Source organism: Enhydra lutris, unplaced genomic scaffold, assembly GCF_002288905.1.
Source record: "Enhydra lutris kenyoni isolate GAN:26980312 unplaced genomic scaffold, ASM228890v2 scaffoldscaffold90, whole genome shotgun sequence".
NCBI classification, from domain to species: Eukaryota; Metazoa; Chordata; class Mammalia; order Carnivora; family Mustelidae; genus Enhydra; species Enhydra lutris.
The window spans coordinates 6,387,760-6,406,543 of record NW_019154174.1 but is presented as its reverse complement, the minus strand read 5'-3'; the positions used below and the strand labels follow the sequence as shown (position 1 = coordinate 6,406,543).

The 18,784-nt window shown below is 56.9% G+C and overlaps 1 protein-coding gene across 1 annotated transcript; it reads left to right on the top strand.

The window, feature by feature from the left end:
- Positions 1-1,493: 1,493 nt before the first annotated feature.
- On the top strand, positions 1,494-16,140 carry LOC111162304 (syntaxin 1B). Its single transcript, XM_022526631.1, has 10 exons — positions 1,494-1,547; positions 9,577-9,651; positions 9,860-9,959; positions 10,076-10,150; positions 12,625-12,698; positions 13,042-13,150; positions 13,333-13,406; positions 15,328-15,465; positions 15,556-15,666; positions 15,962-16,140. The coding sequence occupies exons 1-10, from the start codon at positions 1,518-1,520 to the stop codon at positions 16,040-16,042; spliced, it is 867 nt and encodes a 288-aa protein (XP_022382339.1). The 5' UTR covers positions 1,494-1,517; the 3' UTR covers positions 16,043-16,140.
- The last annotated feature ends 2,644 nt before the right edge of the window (positions 16,141-18,784 follow it).

Here is an 18,784-nt window from a genome sequence, read left to right as displayed (position 1 = left end):
TCTTTGAGGAGGAGGGTCTGTCTTGGAGCCACAGATGTGGGTACTGTGGGCAAGTAGGTGCAGTCGGCCCTGGAAAGTGAGAGGGTAAAGAAAGAAGAGAGGAGAACCCAGGGTGGGGCCCAGGGAACCCTGATATAGAGGGGTTGTGGGAGAAAGGATGGATCTGGAAGGAGGCTGGAAAACAACATTCAGAAACTGGGGGTGGAGATGGGGGAAGGGAGGCTGGAGGCAGGCTGAGAGTCAAGGAGGGGAGGGTTTCAAAAAGAGAGAGGTCATCAGGGTCATATGTCACCGAAAGATCATGAAGGGTAAGGCCTGACCAGTGGCCGATGGATTTGGCATCAAGAAGGTCTTGGGGTAAATTGGTAGAAGCTGGTTCAAGGCCTGTCAAGGGGCCAAAGCCCACTGCAGGGGTGGAGTTGTTGATGTGATGTTAGAATATGGCTATGGGGAGAAGAGAGGTGGGGATCAAGGAGAAGGACGGAGGGTACTTGCATCTGCCGGGGTACCAGCATTCCCCTCCCAATAAGGACGAATTTCCTTTTCAACAGTCAGAGCCATGTGAAGATAGGCCAAGAGGTCAGGAAAGGTAGTGAGCCCCCTGTTCCCAGAGGTAGACAAGCAGACCTCTGAGACCCACTGCTGCCCAGAGGTGGGCACAGATAGAGTAAGGAAGGCTGTGCAAAATAAACCCCAAAACAAACAAGTCCCTGCCCTTCTCAGGCTTGGCTGATTCCTTGCATCACAAAAGCCACCTAGAGGGTCACTTTTGCTATTTCTAGTGTCTAAAGAACCTCCTGCAGGGATAACACACAGAGGTGGTCGAGCCGGGCTCACACAGATAACTCGCAGACACCAAACATAAAGTCTACCTATATCTCCTGCTGTAAAGGGATCCACTGCACCCCTCCCTGGGTTATTCCCTGAAATCACTCCCCTTACCTCTTTTCTGCCGTGCCCCCCCCCCCCCCCCCCCCCCCGCCCCCCCCAACCCAGCAAACAGCTCCCTGCCTCCCGCCGCATCTCCTCTGTCTCTCCGCGAAATCTCTCCCCACTTCTCTGGCTCTGCCCTTCCCCACCTGCCTCTAGGCCTCTTTACTCCCCCTCCCCCTTGGTCCCCCTCCCCCGGACTACAACCCCCAGGCGCCCCCAGCCCCGGGCGCTGCGCATGCCCCCTGCTCTCCGCCCCCTCCCGGTTCCCCCCTCCCTCCCTTCCTCCTTACCTCCCTCCGCCCCCCTCCCCCGCGCTTCGGCTCCCGCATCCCTCCATCCGAGCCTGTGCCGCAGCCGCATCGCCACCGCAGCCCCGGCAGAGCCGAGCCCGGCCCAGGCCCCTGCCCCTGCCCGGCCCTCGGCCCGTCGCCCCCGGCCCCGCCCCCGCCCGCGGGCCCCCCCAGCGGCTCGGGTGCCCCCCCGGCGCCCCCAGACTCCAGCCTCCAGCCCCGAGGCAGGAGGCAGGGAGCAGCAGCAGAGGCAGGAGGAGGACGAGGAGGAGGAGGAGGAGGAGCCGTCGCAGGATGAAGGATCGGACTCAGGAGCTGCGGAGTGTGAGCTTGGGGGTGGGGAAAATGGGGGGGCGGGACCCCAATATTGGGGGAGCGCGTGGGGGTGGAGTGGGGGAGGTGCTGGGACATGGGGGCAAACGACGGGACAGGAGGAGGTTGGTGGTAGGGGCACCCCAGTATCTGGAGGCACCTGATGTCTCCAATGAACCTGCATTTTGGGGACGGTGGCTGGAAGAGGTTGGAGGCCATTAAGACTCAAGGGGGCAGGAGAGGTTCCAGGGGCTTTAGCTACCCACGTTCCCAGGAGGGCCTGGGGGTCTAATCCGGGATGGGAGAGAGTGAATGTCAGGAGAGAATTGGAGGGTACTGTCCTCCCTTGGGCAGATTTGCGGAATTAGAAAGATGGGGGTGGTTACTGGGCCAGGCTGAGTCTAGCGGGACCAAGATTCGGGGAGTGCTATGGGGAAGGACACAGGTTGGGACAGAGATGCCAACACCTGGCAGTGACTGAAGTGTATATGTGTGTGTGTGCACACGCGAGTGTTGCTCCCTGTGGGGAGGGGGCACCTCTCAGAGATGAGGAGGGAAGGGGTGGCCTCAGGAGACAGCCAGAGGGCCAGGGCTGGGGATGGGGTGACCCCAGAGGTGGGAGATGGGTTGCAGAGGAGAGAGGGGGAGGAGGCTCTGTGCACAGGGCCATGGAATTGGGTTGTGTGACACGGACCGTGCTCTGCTGGGTGGAACTGGGGCATCCTGAACAGGCAGGGGCTGGTTGGTGTGGGCCCCTGGTTTGCAGGCCTTGAAGAGGCCCAGCTTCAGGAGTCTGGCCAGGCAGTTTGGGTGACAGGGGAGGAGGGTGGCGCTGATGCCCACAGTGGAGGCTGCCACTTGGAGAGGCTTGATGAGACCGGTTTCTAGGGTAGGGAGAATGTTGGGGGGTTCGTAGAAATGACCCGGGGTCCGAGAAGGCAAAGCTGACAGCCTGCTGTGTGCTGGGGGCCTGTGGTGTTATGTTCAGAAAGTACTAGCCAGAGCCATGATGCATCCTGACGCCCTGGGTCTCTACCAGGGGGACCCTGTTGGTTGTTTCCTTTCCCCGGGTTACTACCCCATTTGACAGATGAGGAAGCTGAGGTTCAGAGATAGCAAGAGCTCGCCCAAGGTCACCATGCAAGTGGGTGGGAGGATCAGATGGGAATTTGGGTTTCAGTCTGGCAAGTTGACATGAGTCTCTGCTTTTTTGATCTTTGAAACAGAAGTCTCCACACGGGGGTTAAAAAGCTCTGTTTTGGGGAGCCCCCAGGATAGGGATGTGGGAAACCAGGCTACAGAAAGCTAGGAGGAAGGGGCTGGAAAATAAAATGACTGTTGCTGTCTCCGGGGAAAGATGTGTTGGCAAATCGGAAGGAAGGAGAAACTGGTGGTTGAAAGAGGGAATTTTGAAGGTTTCTGTATTCGACTTCCACTGAATATGGGGCCGGGCATCCACTAAAGGACAGTAATAAAAATAATCAACCTTCTAGTGCCAGAAATTGTACTAAGCGTTTTATTCATGTTTACTCATTTTGGTCTCCGCCACAACCCTGGTACTAGTTTGGTCCCATTTTATGGGTAAGGAAATTGAGGCCCAGAGAGGTTAAGTAACTTGATCAGAGTCACATAGCCAGAGTCACATAGAAAAGGCAGGCAGGCGGGCTGGCTCCCACATTAGCGCTCCGAGCTCCCCTTCTTTCACATTGCATTTTCCAAAGCAGTTTGCCATCCATAATCTCATGAGAACCTCGCTGACCTCCTGGTGAGGTATGTAGATTGAGAGACTACCTCATGTTATAGCTGAGGAAACTGAGGCCCAGAGTGGTTAAATAACTGGCCCAAGGTCACACAGCTCTCAAGTGAGGAACATAGATTGGAACCCAGATCCCCTGCCGCCAACACTATTCCATGACTCCAAAACCCAGAGAAATGGAAAGCGGTTGTTGAGGTGAGGTGCTGGCAAATTTGAGGTCTAATCAGAGAGACGGAGGGAAAGTCCTAAGACACGGAGGGAGGGGGAGGCAGAGCATGGCATCCTCATCCAAGTGGATCAGATAGGCCCCTGCCCAGAAGCTAGGAGTTCTGGCTGCTGGGGCTGCAGGGGTGGGCAGCCAGGTGGGGAGGTGGGAGGTGGCATGGGGGGGTAAAGGGGGCTGGGGCAAATGGCTCTGGTGTTAGTCACAGCTCAGAGAGACTGGAGATTTGGGAGGGGGCTGGTGGGTAGGGCGGAAAGAAGCTGCCAGATGCAAGGAGTGCCAGGGTCTCCCCACTAGAGTTGAGAGTGAGGAGACTGGGAGGCAGGAGAGACTGGGCAGGGTAGGAAAGAGGCCTGCTAAAGCAGTCTCTGTGATTCTGAGAGGGATGGTGGGGGCTGGAGGGGGGTGTCACCTCAAGGGACCTGATCATCTTTCCAGCAGGACTTAGCGTTCCCCAGGGGTTCTCAAATCTGTTTATCACATAGCGGGTGAGGGCACAGAGTTGGGAGTCAGACTGTCTGGGTTCAAATCCTAGCTTTGCTACTTCCTGTGTGACCTTGGGTAAGTTTCTTAACCTCTCTGGTCCTCAGTTTCTTCACATGTGAATTGGGAGTAACAATTGTACCTGTTCGCTGGGTTGTCCAAAGGATTGGAACTAGGTAATAGGCAAAAGGTGCCTAGAAGGGCCCTGGGCACCCAGTGCTCTGTGAGTGTTTGTTATTCTACAGCTGACTTGCTTATTTCCCTTGAACCTTATCACATCAGCCCCCTGGGATGGGCGGGATGTGACCCCTAATTTATTTTGGAGTAGAAAGGGCCAGAGAGGCAGCCTGACCGAGGTCAAACAGATGGTAAGCAGAGCTGGTGCCGAACCAGGGTTTTCTGTTTTCTAAATTCACCAGGCACCTCTGGGTGCGAGCTGGGAGCTGCTGGGCTGGAGGGGAGCTCGTCAGCCTGACGGGTGCTCCAGAGTCCAAGGGGTGGGGCCAGGGATGGGGCTCAACAGGAGAGAAAGAGGAGTAAGTGGGGTAGAGGGGAGGACTGGGGAGAGAGAGAAGCATGGGGGCGGGGGTGTTGCCTTTGGACTTTGGAGAGATCTGGCAAGGCCCGCAATGAGGGAGGCTCAAATCTGAGGCCCGGTGGGCGTGGGGGCTGTGATGGGACAAGCCACGCACCCTGAAGGCAGGGACTGAGTCATCTGGGTAGCACTCAGATATGGGCTAGGCACAGAGAGGGCCTTAGATGGCACGCCTGAATGACAGCAGGCAAGAGTGACCCCATGAGTGAGCAGGGCCCAGCAGAGCCCTGGTGATGGGCTGCCAATCCCCCAGCTGCACAGGGCTCCTTTCTGCCATGCAGACATACCAAATTCACCCCTGCCTCAGGGCCTTGGCACTTGCTGTTCCCTCTGCTGGTCTCTCTGTTTTGAGTGCTCTTCCCTCCACGTGGACTGCTGTTCCCTCCGCCTAAAATTCTGTGTCATCCTGAAAAAAGCCACCCCTGATAGCCCCTGCTAGCTAGCACAGACTGAACCCGTCTTGTTCATTCTTCATCACCCTCGATCTCTCCGAGGCAGGACCTTCTTCCTGTCTTATCCACCACTGTGTTCTCAGCAGCAGCCAGGGAACGTGGCTCAGCTCATACATGTCTGCTAGGTGAATGAATGACTCAGTGGGGCAGAGGGAGGACTCGGAGGGGAGTAGAGGTGGGGAAGGAGGGAGGGCCAAGTGGCAAGGTGGGGGTGGGAGGGCCAGGCTGGGCGCTGGGAGGGCGGAAAGGCCCAGTCAGGGAGACAGATGGACAGGAGTGGGGGTGCGGCGGAGAGGGACAGCTGCCTCTAGATCGAGCCATGCTTGCACCCCGCGTGAGCACGTGTGTGCTGTGTGCATGGGTACGCATGTGTGTTTACACACACGCGCGCGCGCTCTATGACTTTGCTGTCACCCAACACCGGGCTCTTTCCGCCTCTGTGTTAGTCACCTTCTCACCATCTGTCTCTGGTCCCTGACTTGCTGGCTCACTGTGTCCCTCTCCTTCCATCCACACATCTGTCTCTGTTGTCACCCCGCACGGGTGTGCCCAAGGGCCGCTGGTCTCTCTGATGGGAAAGACTGCAGCTGGAGGCTTGGATCTGATGCCCCCGATGCCCAAGGCGGAGCCACAGGGCACCCAGGACCTCTGCAGTCCCTCATGGAATGCTCTTAAGCACTGGTAGAGCTGGTGAGCAGGAAGGGCAGAGGGCCTGGGTTCAAACCTGGTGCCCCTGACGGTGCCTGCTGTATCATCTTGAGCGAGTCACTTAATCGCTCCATGCCTCAGTTTCCTCCTCTGTCAGATGGGTATAAGAATAGTATCTGCTTCATGGAGTGCTTATGAGGGTTAAACGAAATGAACAAAACATGTATCACAGGGCCCAGCTCACCATAACTAGTACATACATGTTAGATTTCTTATCTCCTTCATTTCGGACATGAGGAAACTGAGGCTTGAGTTGTCCCTCAAGCGGATCGGGCGCATGTGATCATCTCTTCCTGGGTGATCTCATTTGCCCACAGCCTGCGTTCCCTCAGGCCGGCCAGCTCCTTCTGGAAATGGAGGCCGCAGTCGTTATTAAACGCGCACCCCTCAGAGCAGGGAGGCCCTTGGTGCACCAGCCTGCCCATTCCACAGACCGACTGGGGTGCAGAGAAGGGCTGAGGTTTGCCTCGGATCACAGAGGAGGGCGAGGGGAGGTAGAGCGCCTGGCTTCCTACCTGGGCTCTTCCTGCAGCCTGGCCGGCCTTCCTGGATTTTTCTCCTGGCCACAGGAGTTCAGCAGTGCTGGGGACAAGCAGAGCAGGATGGGGTGGAGTGGGGTCCAGGGAAGCCTGGGATTAAGCACTTGGAGTTCAGGTCCCACCTCTGGGCTGTTTTGCTGTGAAGCCTTTGGAAGGTCAGGCAACCTCTCTGAGCCTGCTTCCGTATCTGTAACACAGGAGCTGCAGGGGGTACCAGCCAACCCTCACGAAACACTGCGTCTTTCTGGCAACATTAGGCATTTTTCCTGCCTGGACTCATTGCCTCCACCTGCCTAGCATTTGGGGCAGATGATATTCTTGCTGTTCAGCTAAGGCAGAGGCTGAAGCCCAGAAGGCAGAAATCGTGTGGCCTTGTAGCTGCTAGCCTGGGCAAGTTCTTTAGCCTCTCTGTGCCTCAGTTTCCCTGTCTATAAAAGGGAGCTATAATAATACCGACCTCCAGAAAGGCTTTTGTAAGAATTAAATGGACAAATATCCCAAGGGCGTAGAACCGTGCCCAGCTCGTTATCACATGCTATGTAAATGTTTGGCATTAATTATAATTATGCTGTCCAGGGGCCCTGATAGGGTTTAAAGAAAGAGTTAATGAGATAAACAAGGATGTAAAGCCCAGGTAGAAGATGCTGTTAAAAGATAGTATTTCCCCAGGATTTCAGGGCACAGAGCCCCACCAGACTGGGCCTTAGCAGGAGCTGAGCTGAGAGGGAAAACAGCTAGTGGCAGAGGCCCTGGAAGGAGGTGGCCTGGCCTCGAGCCTTCGAAGGGCTAGGGGGGAGTCTGTCTTAGATGCTTATGATTGCCAGCCCATTCAGCCCAGGCGCCCTTGGATGGGTCACTTCCCTCCCCCGCACCCAACCTCCCCGTTCCTTCATCTGTAAAATGGAGACAATGATATTTGCTCAGCCTTCCTTTCAGGCCCGTGTGGTCAGGATCAAAAGGGATTATAGATGTAAAAGTGTTTGTGAAATGTAGAGGATTATTAGCTCTTAGCTCCCTGTAATTATTATACCAAATAAGTCATCCTTGGGTCTCTACATCTCTTCCTCTCTCAAGGACAAGTAAACAGGCAACCAGGGATGCCCCAGGGCAGAATCGAGGGGAACTTGGCTCTGGGGACAAACCGGAGAGAGAAAGGGAAATCAGACTTTAGAAGGTCGAAAGTCAGCCTGGGGAAAAGGTGGAGAACAGGAAAGTTCCCAGGCCAGAGGGATGCCCCATGACCTCTGGGCAGCTGGGAAGGGGCCCAAGTCAGAGAAAGGACGGAGGAGTGGTTTTGGCTCTAGGGGAAGGAGACCCCGTGGGACAGCTGGTTTTGAGGGCAGGGCATCAGGGGAAGCTGGTCCGTCCTCCAAGAGCAGCTGAGCCTCCCAGAGCCTCTCAGGGGCAAGGTCTATCGGAGTAACCCCAGATCTGGTGGAGACCTGAGAAGCCAGAAGTCCTCTCCGAGTACCCAAGCCCCACCTGTGCCCCTCTCCTTCCGAAGGCAGCTGTGCACAGAGACAGAGGAGCCTCCCTTTCCCAGTGGATGTTTGGGATCGTCTGGAAACTCACTGGAAGTGCTGAATACATTTTCTGACGTGGGGTGGGGCCCAGTGTCTGTAGGGAGAATCCCTTGCATTCTGTTTGGGTAGGAACCTGGGGAGGGGGGCATCGAGAGCGTGCAGCTGGAGGGCTCCCCCGGCTCGCAGGCTCCTCCCAGGGCTGTCGGGGCTCTGCTGATTCCGAGTTCACTTGGCTGCCTAGATTGCATCTCGGGCCCATCTGGCTCTGTCTAGGTTCGATCTGAGCTGTCTGGGATCTGTCTGCCCTGAGTCTAGTTGGGTCTGAGCTTGTCTGGTTTCCGTCAGGTCCTGTCTGCGATCTGCTTGGACCCTGTCGGGGATCCACGGGAGCTCCTCTCTCTGGATCCCAACTGGCTGTGCTCCAGGTGGACACCTTCGGATCCGGTCTTGATGTCATTCAGGCTCGGGTAGTCCGATTCTGTCCCGTTTGGGCTAGGTTGTTTCCGGAAGCCAGTCTGTTTAAATTTCCACTGGGGCTGATTAGGGCTCCGCGTGTAATTAAGCTTGACGGGCTCAGCTTTTTGTCCTCAGACTTCTGCCCCAAGCGGAGAAGAGTCTCCAGTCAGGAGCGCGGAGCACTGGGGAGGCCGGTCCGTCCCTGTCTTCTTTCCTGGCTCCGCATGAGTGTGCAGGCCTGAGGCTGGGAGAGCCTGGGAGATGAGGCCTGCAGGGTGCTCTCAGACGTCCCTGGGGCTGCGGGTGCACGTCTGTGTGGCCACGCGTGGCAGCAGGCAGCTTTGCCGTGGGGCCGCGTGTGGGTGAACATCAGCGTGTCAGTGTATCTCCGCGTGGGTGTCCGGGGGCCTATTTCTGTGTGCCTTGTGTGTCAGCCCTTCTGTCTGTGTCACTGGTCTGTCTGGCGGTGGCGGGGGCGGGGGCGGTGTGGGTGGGTGAATCCCTTTGTGTCTCTGAGCCTTGGGGGTGGAGGGCTGAGCAGCTGCAGGTTGCAACTGGGAAATCCAGGCAAGTGAGAGTAGGTGGGTGTGAAGTGGGGAGAGGCTAGATGAAAGCAAGTGAATACGCCAGAGGGGCAGAGCCGTGGAGAGGGTGAGAGCAAGCGGGAGGGGGCAGGCGCGGGGAGCAGGGGTGCGGGTGGGGGCTTGCGGTGCTGCCCAGGGGTCTCCTCCAGCCCTTCCTGGGCTTGACTATGCTCGCTCAACTTGGTACCCGCAGCTGGCAGTGAAGTGACCTTGCACAGGGGACGAGGCCAGTCTGGTGGAGGCTGGAGGGGGAAGAGAAGGGGAGCAAAGTGAGGCCTGGACAGGAGTGGCTGGGGAGATAGCGGCTAGAGTCAGCCTCCAGAGGCTTCCATTCCAGACCCCTTCCCGGAGCTCAGAGCCAATTCCTGCAAGGCTGACATTTAGCTGGTAGCTATGATACCGGTTAGTGGCAGCTGTCCTGGGTGTCATCGCCCCCCCCAGGGTGACTGCATTCTTGGGGTCACATCCACCCTTGAAAGAGTGCCTTCTGCTAATTCCCTCCAAGGTGTCCCTTGGGCTATCAGCTACCTGGCTTCCCGGACCCTGTTCCACAATTTTTCCAATGTTCATTTGGACCGCTTGGGGCTCTTGCATTTGACCTGCGGATGACCTGCTCCCCCTGCAGATGACCCCTTCCCAGGCCTCTGCTCTGAACCTAGAGCTGGGAGCATCAGACTCAGGATAGGGACTGTTCATGAATTCTACCTTTCTTTGCCTCCCAGGCTAAAGACAGTGATGATGAAGAGGAGGTGGTCCACGTGGATCGCGACCACTTCATGGACGAGTTCTTTGAACAGGTAACTGAGCGTCTGATGCTCCAGACCCAGAAGCTGGCCCCCAGGCAATGACTTCCCTTGCCCTGTTCCCACCCCTGCTCTCCACTCCTACACCCTCTTGGCCTTTTTACCTGTCCCTCGACTCTGGATTACCCAAACCCCATCTAAGCCCCAGGGCCCCTTGCCTGGCTCAGCGACTTGGCTGGGCACAGCTGATCTGGTACCCCAGGTGGAAGAGATCCGGGGCTGCATTGAGAAACTGTCAGAGGATGTGGAGCAAGTGAAAAAACAGCACAGTGCCATCCTGGCCGCCCCCAATCCAGATGAGAGTGAGTACTGCTGCTGGGTGGCCGTCAGCGGGATGGGGGTGGACAGTGTTGAAGGGGGAGGAGGTGGGGGGTGGGCTCCCCTCCAGACTTCTTACCCACTCTGGCTCTCCCCTCAGAGACCAAACAGGAGCTGGAGGACCTCACCGCAGACATCAAGAAGACGGCCAACAAGGTTCGCTCCAAGTTGAAAGGTGAGGAATGCAATCCCCAGACTCAGGGGAAAAACAACTCTGCCCTCATGGGACCAAACATGCCTTTCTATAAGGAGTGCCTACAGGTTTCCAGGACCCAGCTTCCTAAACAGTGAGAAAGCACAAAACCCCAGATCCAGATCTTTGGAGAAAGATACATGACAAAGAAATGAGGGAGAGGAGGGTTTCTGTCCAAGGTGCATCTGAGCATGGCTGGATCCACCAGCGTGAAGGTCCACCAGAAAAGAGAGGCTTCCAAGTGGCTTCGGTTTCATTAAATCCTTCTTTCTCCAGAACAGGTGCCGCGCATAGCGCTAAGCACCCAGTAGGTGGGCCCAGCAAATGCTTCTGAACTGGTATCCTCGGCTCAGGACAGATTGGATTGTGTGGCTGACATCAGGAGCTGGCAAGCTTTCAGGAGGGACCTGCCAAATGCTTATGTATTCACTCTAATTTAAGGACTTGGGTGCTGGTAATAACCACCTTCCCCCAAAGCATTGTGGGTTGGGAACCTCCTTGTCTGTCCGTGCCAGGGGAATAGCAGTGTTACCGTGATGGGGTAAATTCAGCCTCAGAAAACATTTGCCAGCCACCTACTTTGTCCGAGGCACAGGGCAGGGCATTGGGGAACAGGTGCCAGGTCAGGTGCCTGGCCTTGAACACACCTACCTGGGTCCAGAGAGAGGAGAACAGGGACTCCATGTGTTCCCGCACTCAGTGGGAGGTCATGTATGAGCCTCCAATGCTGATCAGTAAAAATAACCCTTTTACACTTGCATCTTGGAAAGGAAAATGACTTAAACTGGGAGCACATTAAGTACAAAGCCAGGCAGAGGGAGTTCAACTTCCATCATCAACTCAGTTCTGGACAACTTCCATCATCAACTCATTCCTCCCCTCGGCTTCCTCACTGGCTCAGTAAGAAAAACAGAAGCAATTCCAAAGCAGGCTTTTCTTCCAGGGGGTAGCACTTTTTTTTTTTTTTTTCTTAATGAAATCTTACAAAGAACTCCAATATATACAATACAGAAAAGATAGGCTGTTCTTGCTGCACTGGGGTTGAGAGGCGCAGTGCCCTACCTACCTGGTCTCCCCTTTCCTCCAGCAATGGCTGCTGAGGTTCTTTCTCCGAAGCAGGGTTCTCTAGAACGCTGCTTAAAAACCCCTGGGCGTAAAGATTTCTTTGGGCCCACCGAGCTCTGACCTTAACACTCTCTATAAGACCACGAGGTAGGCTCCGTGGATTATGTGTGAGTCCAGAAACACACCAAGAAAGAGCTAGGAAATGTAGCAGTGACGTAGAGAAGCTGACCTTCCAGACCCCCAGAAAAAGATTCTCTTCTCCTCCATCTTCCTCCAGCTACTTGGTGGCATGAGCTCGGGCTTTGTGTGTGACCATAAGTGAGTCGCTTTAGCTGGCTGAACCGCAGGTTCTAGCGTGACCCATGGGCGGATTATCACTGAACTCAGGATTGTTGTAAGAAGTCAGTGAGATCCTCTGAACGACCCTTCACTATGGAGTTTGGCCCCAGACCCAAGTCTGACAACAGAGTCCCCGTAGGGGCCAGAGGTTCCGACCTCCCTGGCTGTGCCTGGCGTTCCTGTGCCTTTTCCGAAGCAGGCAGGCCAGAAGTGTCACTCAGTCCCTGTGCCCGCCATTGGTGGCAGGAGAGCACTGGGGTGCTGTTTAGCCCCCAACCTTTCCTGCTGCCAGCAGAACAGAGGAGTGATGTTCTCAGGAATGGCCTGGAGGCCCTTCCAGGTCTGGAGGGCCTGGTGATCCATCTCTGCTGCATTTTCAGAGCACTGTAGATCTTATCACAGGCAACCTCTTTTTTAGAAAATCTGAAGGATGGATGTCAGGAGAGCCTGATCCAGAAGCAGGACTCCCAGTTAATCTGTGTGCTTTTCCAGAACAGTCTTTAGAAGTGGGAATTCCAGAAACAGAGATCACTTTGCAGGGCTGGGGGAGAGCTCTTTTCTGTCGGAATATCCCTCCTTCCCCCTAGAATTTTCCAAGAAAAAGGCGGCCACTAGAACCTGACCCACCTGAAGTGCCAGCCTTCCGCCAGAAAAACCGCAGGACGGGTTCCTGCCCTCTTTCCAGAGGCTGTAGGAAGTGGAGAGCTCCCCACCTACTGGAGACCCTCGTGGGGTCAAGCAGGAGTTACAGCTGTGGGACCCTTCAAGACCCAACCCTTCCGCCAGAACAAGTAGCCCCTTTCTGTCTGGTGACCCTGTGACCCTCAATCTTCCTTCCTACCTGCCTTCCAGACCCACCGATCTGTGTGTCCTCTATTCATCTACCTCCTGTCCCCGCACCCTGGATCCTTTACTGTCTGCCCTCGCCATGGGGGTGACATCTCTTCACAGGCCCGGGGCCTGCCTCGGGATGTCAACCCTTCCTACGTCCCAGATCCCTGCCCCACATGTCCCGGGTCCCCGGGCCGGTCACTGTACCCTCTCTCCTGCAGCAATCGAACAAAGCATTGAACAAGAGGAGGGGCTGAACCGTTCCTCGGCGGACCTGCGCATCCGCAAGACCCAGGTAGGAGGCTGCGGCCTGGAGAGGCGGGGGCTGGGCCGGACTGGACTGGACTGGACAGGACTGGGAAGGGAGCCCTGGTTGGAGCCGGGAAATGAGAGTGGGCGGCCACAGTGGAGTGGGGCGGGGGCGCAGCCGGGCCACTGCAGGCTAGGGCGTTGGATGAGGGGCCTGGCGGCGGGGGTGGGGGGCGGCGTCCTGGGACTGAGCACTTATCTGGGGTTGGGATCGTGGCGCGAGCTAAAGAAGGGCGACAGGCCAGCTCAGCTCCTCCCCGCTGCATCCCTCCACTGGCCTCCTCGCCACCCTGTCCCGGCCTCCTGATGTGTCTGTACCCCTACCCTAGCACTCCACACTCTCCCGGAAGTTCGTGGAAGTAATGACCGAATATAACGCGACCCAGTCCAAGTACCGGGACCGCTGCAAGGACCGGATCCAGCGGCAGCTGGAGATCAGTGCGTGTGCCCCGCTTCAGAGTTCCCCGGCTTGCCCCAGCCCTCTTCCGTGGCTTCCCCAGGCCTTGTGTGGAGGCTGAAGGCTGGTGGGGAGGGTGGGCTCCTGGGTCTCTGCCCTATCCCACCACCTCAGGCCCCCAGACTGGCCCAGTCCATGAGCAGGGAGGCCTTTCTCCCCACAGCTGGAAGGACCACCACGAACGAGGAACTGGAAGACATGCTGGAGAGCGGGAAGTTGGCCATCTTCACCGATGATGTGAGCCCCGGGTGGGGGTGGGTCCGGCTTTGGAAAACATTTACTTCTCCCTCCCCGAGCTGAGGTTGAGTTAAGGTCCTAAGTCCACCCTGGGATCACAGACAGCAGAAAGCCAGGACCTGGAGCTGGGGTTTCCATGGGAGCAGGGCAGGAAGGCGCCCCCATAAAAATGGGCAATGTGTTGAGTAGCCACACACCGTTCTGAGCACCTTACATATTCACATGTACCTGCTGTCTCATCTGGTCCTCACCACCACCCTCTGAGGGAGCCAGATTTCACCAGTGAGGACATCTGATGCGGAGATTAACCGGAGGGCCCTGGAGCCAGGATTCAGATACACGGTCTCCTTCCTGCCAGTTAGGGCTTTGACGTCCTGAGAAGATACGCTACTCCCTGCCGAAGCGGGGCATTTCACCAAATGAGTAATGTGCCTACATTATGAAATTTTGAAAAAAATACCAGTTTTAGTTTTGCTAAAGTTTTACGTCCTGCCCTGCCTTTGTCCTCTTAAATGTGAGTGGATGGGCTTCCCCCACTGTAGTTCTCCTTTCTCTTTGTAGATTTTGCCTTGGCCTGCCCAGTTCTGTCTCTGCTTCTGATGGCAGAACGGCTCTGGTTAAGATTTCTAGACCAGAACTCCAGTCTGTTCAGTGACTGTCTAGCAGTTTTCAGCAAATTGTTATTTAGAGAACTGATCTTGATTAAATTAGCTTTGGAGCAAATTGATTAGGGCCAGGTAGCCGCCTGGAGTCCTCACAAACAGCTCTGCCCAGGCTTCCGCGTGAGAACAGAGGGGAGCCTGGTGGGTTCTAAGAGGACAGAACTGATCCCCGCCAGTGAACCCACCGTCACTGCAACGGAAACCCGTCATTACAATGCATGGTGCTTGGGGATCTTGCCTGAGGGATGTGCAACCCGCAGACAGGCCCTAAGGTAGCAGTTAACTCCTAGAGTCAGGGAAGGCTTCCTGGGGGAAGTGGCATGGAGCTGTGCTTTAAGAAACAAGGAACGTTTGGACGTGGTGAGGTGGGCGAAAAGCCCACTAGAGAAGGGGAGCAGATTGAACGAAGATGGGGAGAGTGGACCACTTGCCAAACAGCCATTGGATGATTTTGGCTGTTAGAGGAGATGGAGGAGATGAGGACAGAGAGGGAGACTGAGCCCTGGATAGGGTGAAGGTATACAGACTGTGGGTGGGGGGCAGGGAGGAATTGTGGGGAACCCTGGAGGGTTTCAGAGCAGGGGAATGGCTTGATGGGGTCTGAACAGTAAGCAGTTGGGGAAGCGAGTGGCCTGGCTCAGGCCAGGTGTGTGGGGGGAGAGGGAATCCCTGCTTGTGGATGGGAGTTAATTTCTCTCCCCCTGACTCTTGAGGGCTGCAGTGCAATTCTTTATTTCTGCCCTCCCTAATGTCTTGGGGGCTCCAGAGCAGGCACGGTGCCTTCTCTGCTGGGCCTTCTCTGCTTCTACTTGCTTTCTCTGCTGTGTCCTCTGCCTTTGACCAGACAGGGGCCCCCAATGCTAGTGGTGACTCTGCAACCCTATTGCTCTTCCCTGGTGTGTGTGTCTGTGTGTGTGTGTGTATTAGAGGAAGCCCTGGGGAGGTGGTGGGTTCAAGCCAACTTTTATTTCTTGTAACTCAGACTTCTCTTTGGTGCTTACTGTGTGCCCAGCAGGTGCCGTTCTAATTGGTGGATATACAGTAACTCAAAGCACGGTGGGAGGTGGGCACTGCTCTCATCCACCTTTTCTAAGTGTGGAAACTGAGGCCCGGAAAGGTTAAACAACTGGCCCACAGTTAGAGCAAGGAAATGACAGTCAGATTTGAACCCAGACACTCTGGCTGCAGAACCCACACTTACCAGAGTGAAGAGGGGTCTGCAGCTCCTCCCCTCCCGCCCCCCCACCTTATCGCCCTAGATCAAAATGGACTCACAGATGACGAAGCAGGCACTGAATGAGATCGAGACGAGGCACAACGAGATCATCAAACTGGAAACCAGCATCCGAGAGCTGCATGACATGTTTGTGGACATGGCCATGCTTGTGGAAAGCCAGGTATTACCTTTCCCCCGCCTTCTGGGACCCTCCTTCAGGTCCCTGGGGTGCCCCCCCCCTTCAGCCCAGTCCCCACCCCATCCTCTGCAGGGTGAGATGATTGACCGCATTGAGTACAACGTGGAACATTCCGTGGACTATGTGGAGCGAGCTGTGTCCGACACCAAGAAAGCTGTGAAATACCAGAGCAAGGCCCGGAGGGTAAGCGGGTAGGGGGAGAGATGGGCGGGCCTTGGGGAGGGGGAGAGGAGTGGGGGCAGCAAGGGCAGGTGGGCTGGAGCGGAGGAGGGCTTCGGTAGGTTCAGGCCAGGGCTGAGGTGAGTGTTGAAATCCAGAGGGAGGCCTTATCTCTGGCTCTGACCTCTTCCTTTTTCTGTTTTCTCTCCCCTCCTCTTTTCCTCACACCTCCTCCCCCTTCTCCCCCCCATCTGTCTGTCTCTCTTTATCTCTCTGTCTCTCTCTCGTCCTTCCTCTCTGTCAACCTTTCTGCCTGCAGAAGAAAATCATGATCATCATTTGCTGTGTGGTGCTGGGGGTGGTCTTGGCGTCATCCATTGGGGGGACGCTGGGCTTGTAGGCCCCCCCACCCCTGTCTCTCCCAGACCCTTCCCCCACCACATTGGGAGCAATACCCCCACCACCCCTTTCACTCCATCCCCTGCTCCAGGCTCACCCCGAAGACAGACCCAGGCAGCCCCCCTTCCCCACTTCCTGTCAGACCCCAGAGTCCCCGGACCTCCCCCCGCACCCGCCACGGACCACCCCCGCACGTAGACAGCAGCAGGCGTGATTATACACGCACACCCACATGCGTGCCGCCAGAACATGCTCAAGACGTGTGGACACCCCAGCGTGTGTGTGTGTGCGTGCGTACATGTGTGTAGAAACCCCAAATCCCCCTTCTGCCCCCCTCCCAGTCTATGTGTCATCTGAGCTTTCCCCCTTCACTTGGGTTGTTGTGTGTGGACTGTGGCCAGGTGTAACACAGCAGCCCTGCTCTGTCTTCTGTGAACAGGGGTATGTGTGTGTGTGTGTGTGTGTGTGCGTGTGTGTGCCCATATGTACGTTGTGAGCCTGTGGAGCTTAATCAAGGTGAGTGGGAGCACACACGTATCCATAACCCAGCCCGGCCTGTGTATATGTGTGCGTTTCTCCCAGCAGGTAATGTGTGTGTGTGTGTGTGTGTGTGTGTGTGTGTGTGTGTGAAGGGTGTGCTTCAAGTGTTGATCGGTGTTCTCCTCAGACAGAGCCCTCTGTGTTGTGCGCGGGACACCCGTGTTGGGTGGGCACAAAATCTGTATTTCTGTGCTGTGTAGAATACGTCTGTGTGAGTGTGTGTGTGTGTGTGTGTGTGTGTGTGTGTGTGCGGAGAGGCTTTCTACATAGTGTGTTTCTGCCCGCCAGTGTATTAGACGCACACACGTGTTCTTCTTCAGAGACGGGCGCCCCGTCCGGGATTGTCTTGCCGGCCGTGTTTGCCCTCTCTCCCTCTCCCCCTCTCCCCGGAGCTGCTGACCGCCCTCTGGTGCGGCCACACACCGTTCCACCAACACCGTGCCACTGGAGCGGCCTGCCCGGCCAGGTCTCCAAGCCCCTGTGCGCACATGCCTGCATGCCCGTCCTTCTCTGTGTCTCTGCCAGAAGGCAGGCCTTCATCTGGGAAAGCTGGTAGACCTTGGTGTGCTCCCCCGTGCCCAGGCTGAGTGTGCGAGTGCAAGTGCGCCCCCCGCCCCGGCCTCTTCGTGGGCAGTGTTACCGATGAGGGCTGCCCCAGACAGACGGAAAGTGAGGGCACTACTGCCTTCCACACATTTACCTCAGAACTGGGAGAGGCCAGCGTTTGTCTTCTCCACCCCAGTCGATGCTCCGGGCTCTGCCTCAGGGACCGGAATGGCCAGTGTGGCGGCCTCCACTCGGTGGGGGTGGGGGGCGAGTCCCGGGACCCCTCCCCTGGACCTGGACACCTCTCCTGCTAGATGTTGGGGTCCCCGCCCCTGCCCACTCCCTGGGCTGAGACACAGCCACCCTGAAGTGAGGCACAGGCCCAGGGGTCTGAGGGCGAGGAAAGGGCCAGCCCCTCCCTCGCTGTGTACAGGGCACAGGCACTGGGCACGGGTGGGTTTGCGAGGCTAGTGGCAGGCGGGAGGTGCAGGAGCAAAGGACCCACGTGTACAGCACTGAACGCACACGGGGTGCACGCCAGGGTTGGGCATGTGTATGGACAGGGTGAGGGAGTCTGGCATGTGTGTTCACATTGTTTCCCAGGGTCCCCCTTCATGTGAGGCATGTGTGTGTGTGTGTGTGTGTGTGTGTGTCAGAGACAGAGACAAGGAGACTATGCACATGTGGCCTTCCAGAACACAGTACCCCTCCGGCCCCACCCCAGCTCACGTGGCTGGCCCCATTCCTACTTGAGCTGTTCGAGCCCTGTGTGAGGCCCATCTATGTAACAGCCCCTAAGGTGGGCTCTGTTGTGGAGGGGAGCCTGCCAGTCCCTTCCAAGGGTGTCCTTCAGCAGGACAGGAAGTTTGCCCCAGTATCTAATTACAGCCCTCCTCCCATCTCAGGCTTCTCTGGGGACATCAGAACAGGCCCCAGCACCCCCACCCTTTTTCCTTCCTGCCTCCGGCGCCAGGACACCCTTGCAGCCCAGGTGTTTCCGGAATTCCCACCGCCTTCGGTGCCACAAGCAGGAGGGCAGAGCCATGTCTGGAGGGATGCTGTGGCCTCCTGGAGTGGTATTGGGCCCATGGCTGCCCATCTCTGGGCAGTTGGACTGGAGGTTCATCAAGGGTCTGCTGGGCCCCAGCTTCTTCAAGTCCCGCACATCGTGTGAGGGCAGCTTGTTGGCTGCTGTGTCTGTATGGGTCCTGGAACGTCGTCTGGGGGCTGGTGTCTCATGCATGTTCTCGGGCAAGTGTGTGCTGCTCCCCCTCCACGCGCCTACAGCCACCAAGCCCACGAGTGACCCGTGGGTGGTCCTGGGCCTGGCCGGGGCTCGCTGCTTCCCCTTCCCCCAAGCCCTGCCTCTCTCAAAGCACACTGCGTGTCCATCCCATGTGCCTGTGGGTCGATGCACGCTCTTGCCGCGCCTTGAGCGTGTGTACATGATGTGTTCTATGCATTCACCCTGTCCCCCAAGCCCGCCCCGCAGAGGACATGATGGGTGGCCCCCGGCTCCCTTCTCCCCCCACCCCGCCCCCTGCCCGCTGTGCAGCCGTGTGCGTTGGCGTGTGTTTCCGTGTCGCTGGCGTGTCACGTGATGTAGCCGTGTTTGCTGACATGAGCCCTTGCCCCTTCTGTTTCTCTGTTGGTTTCT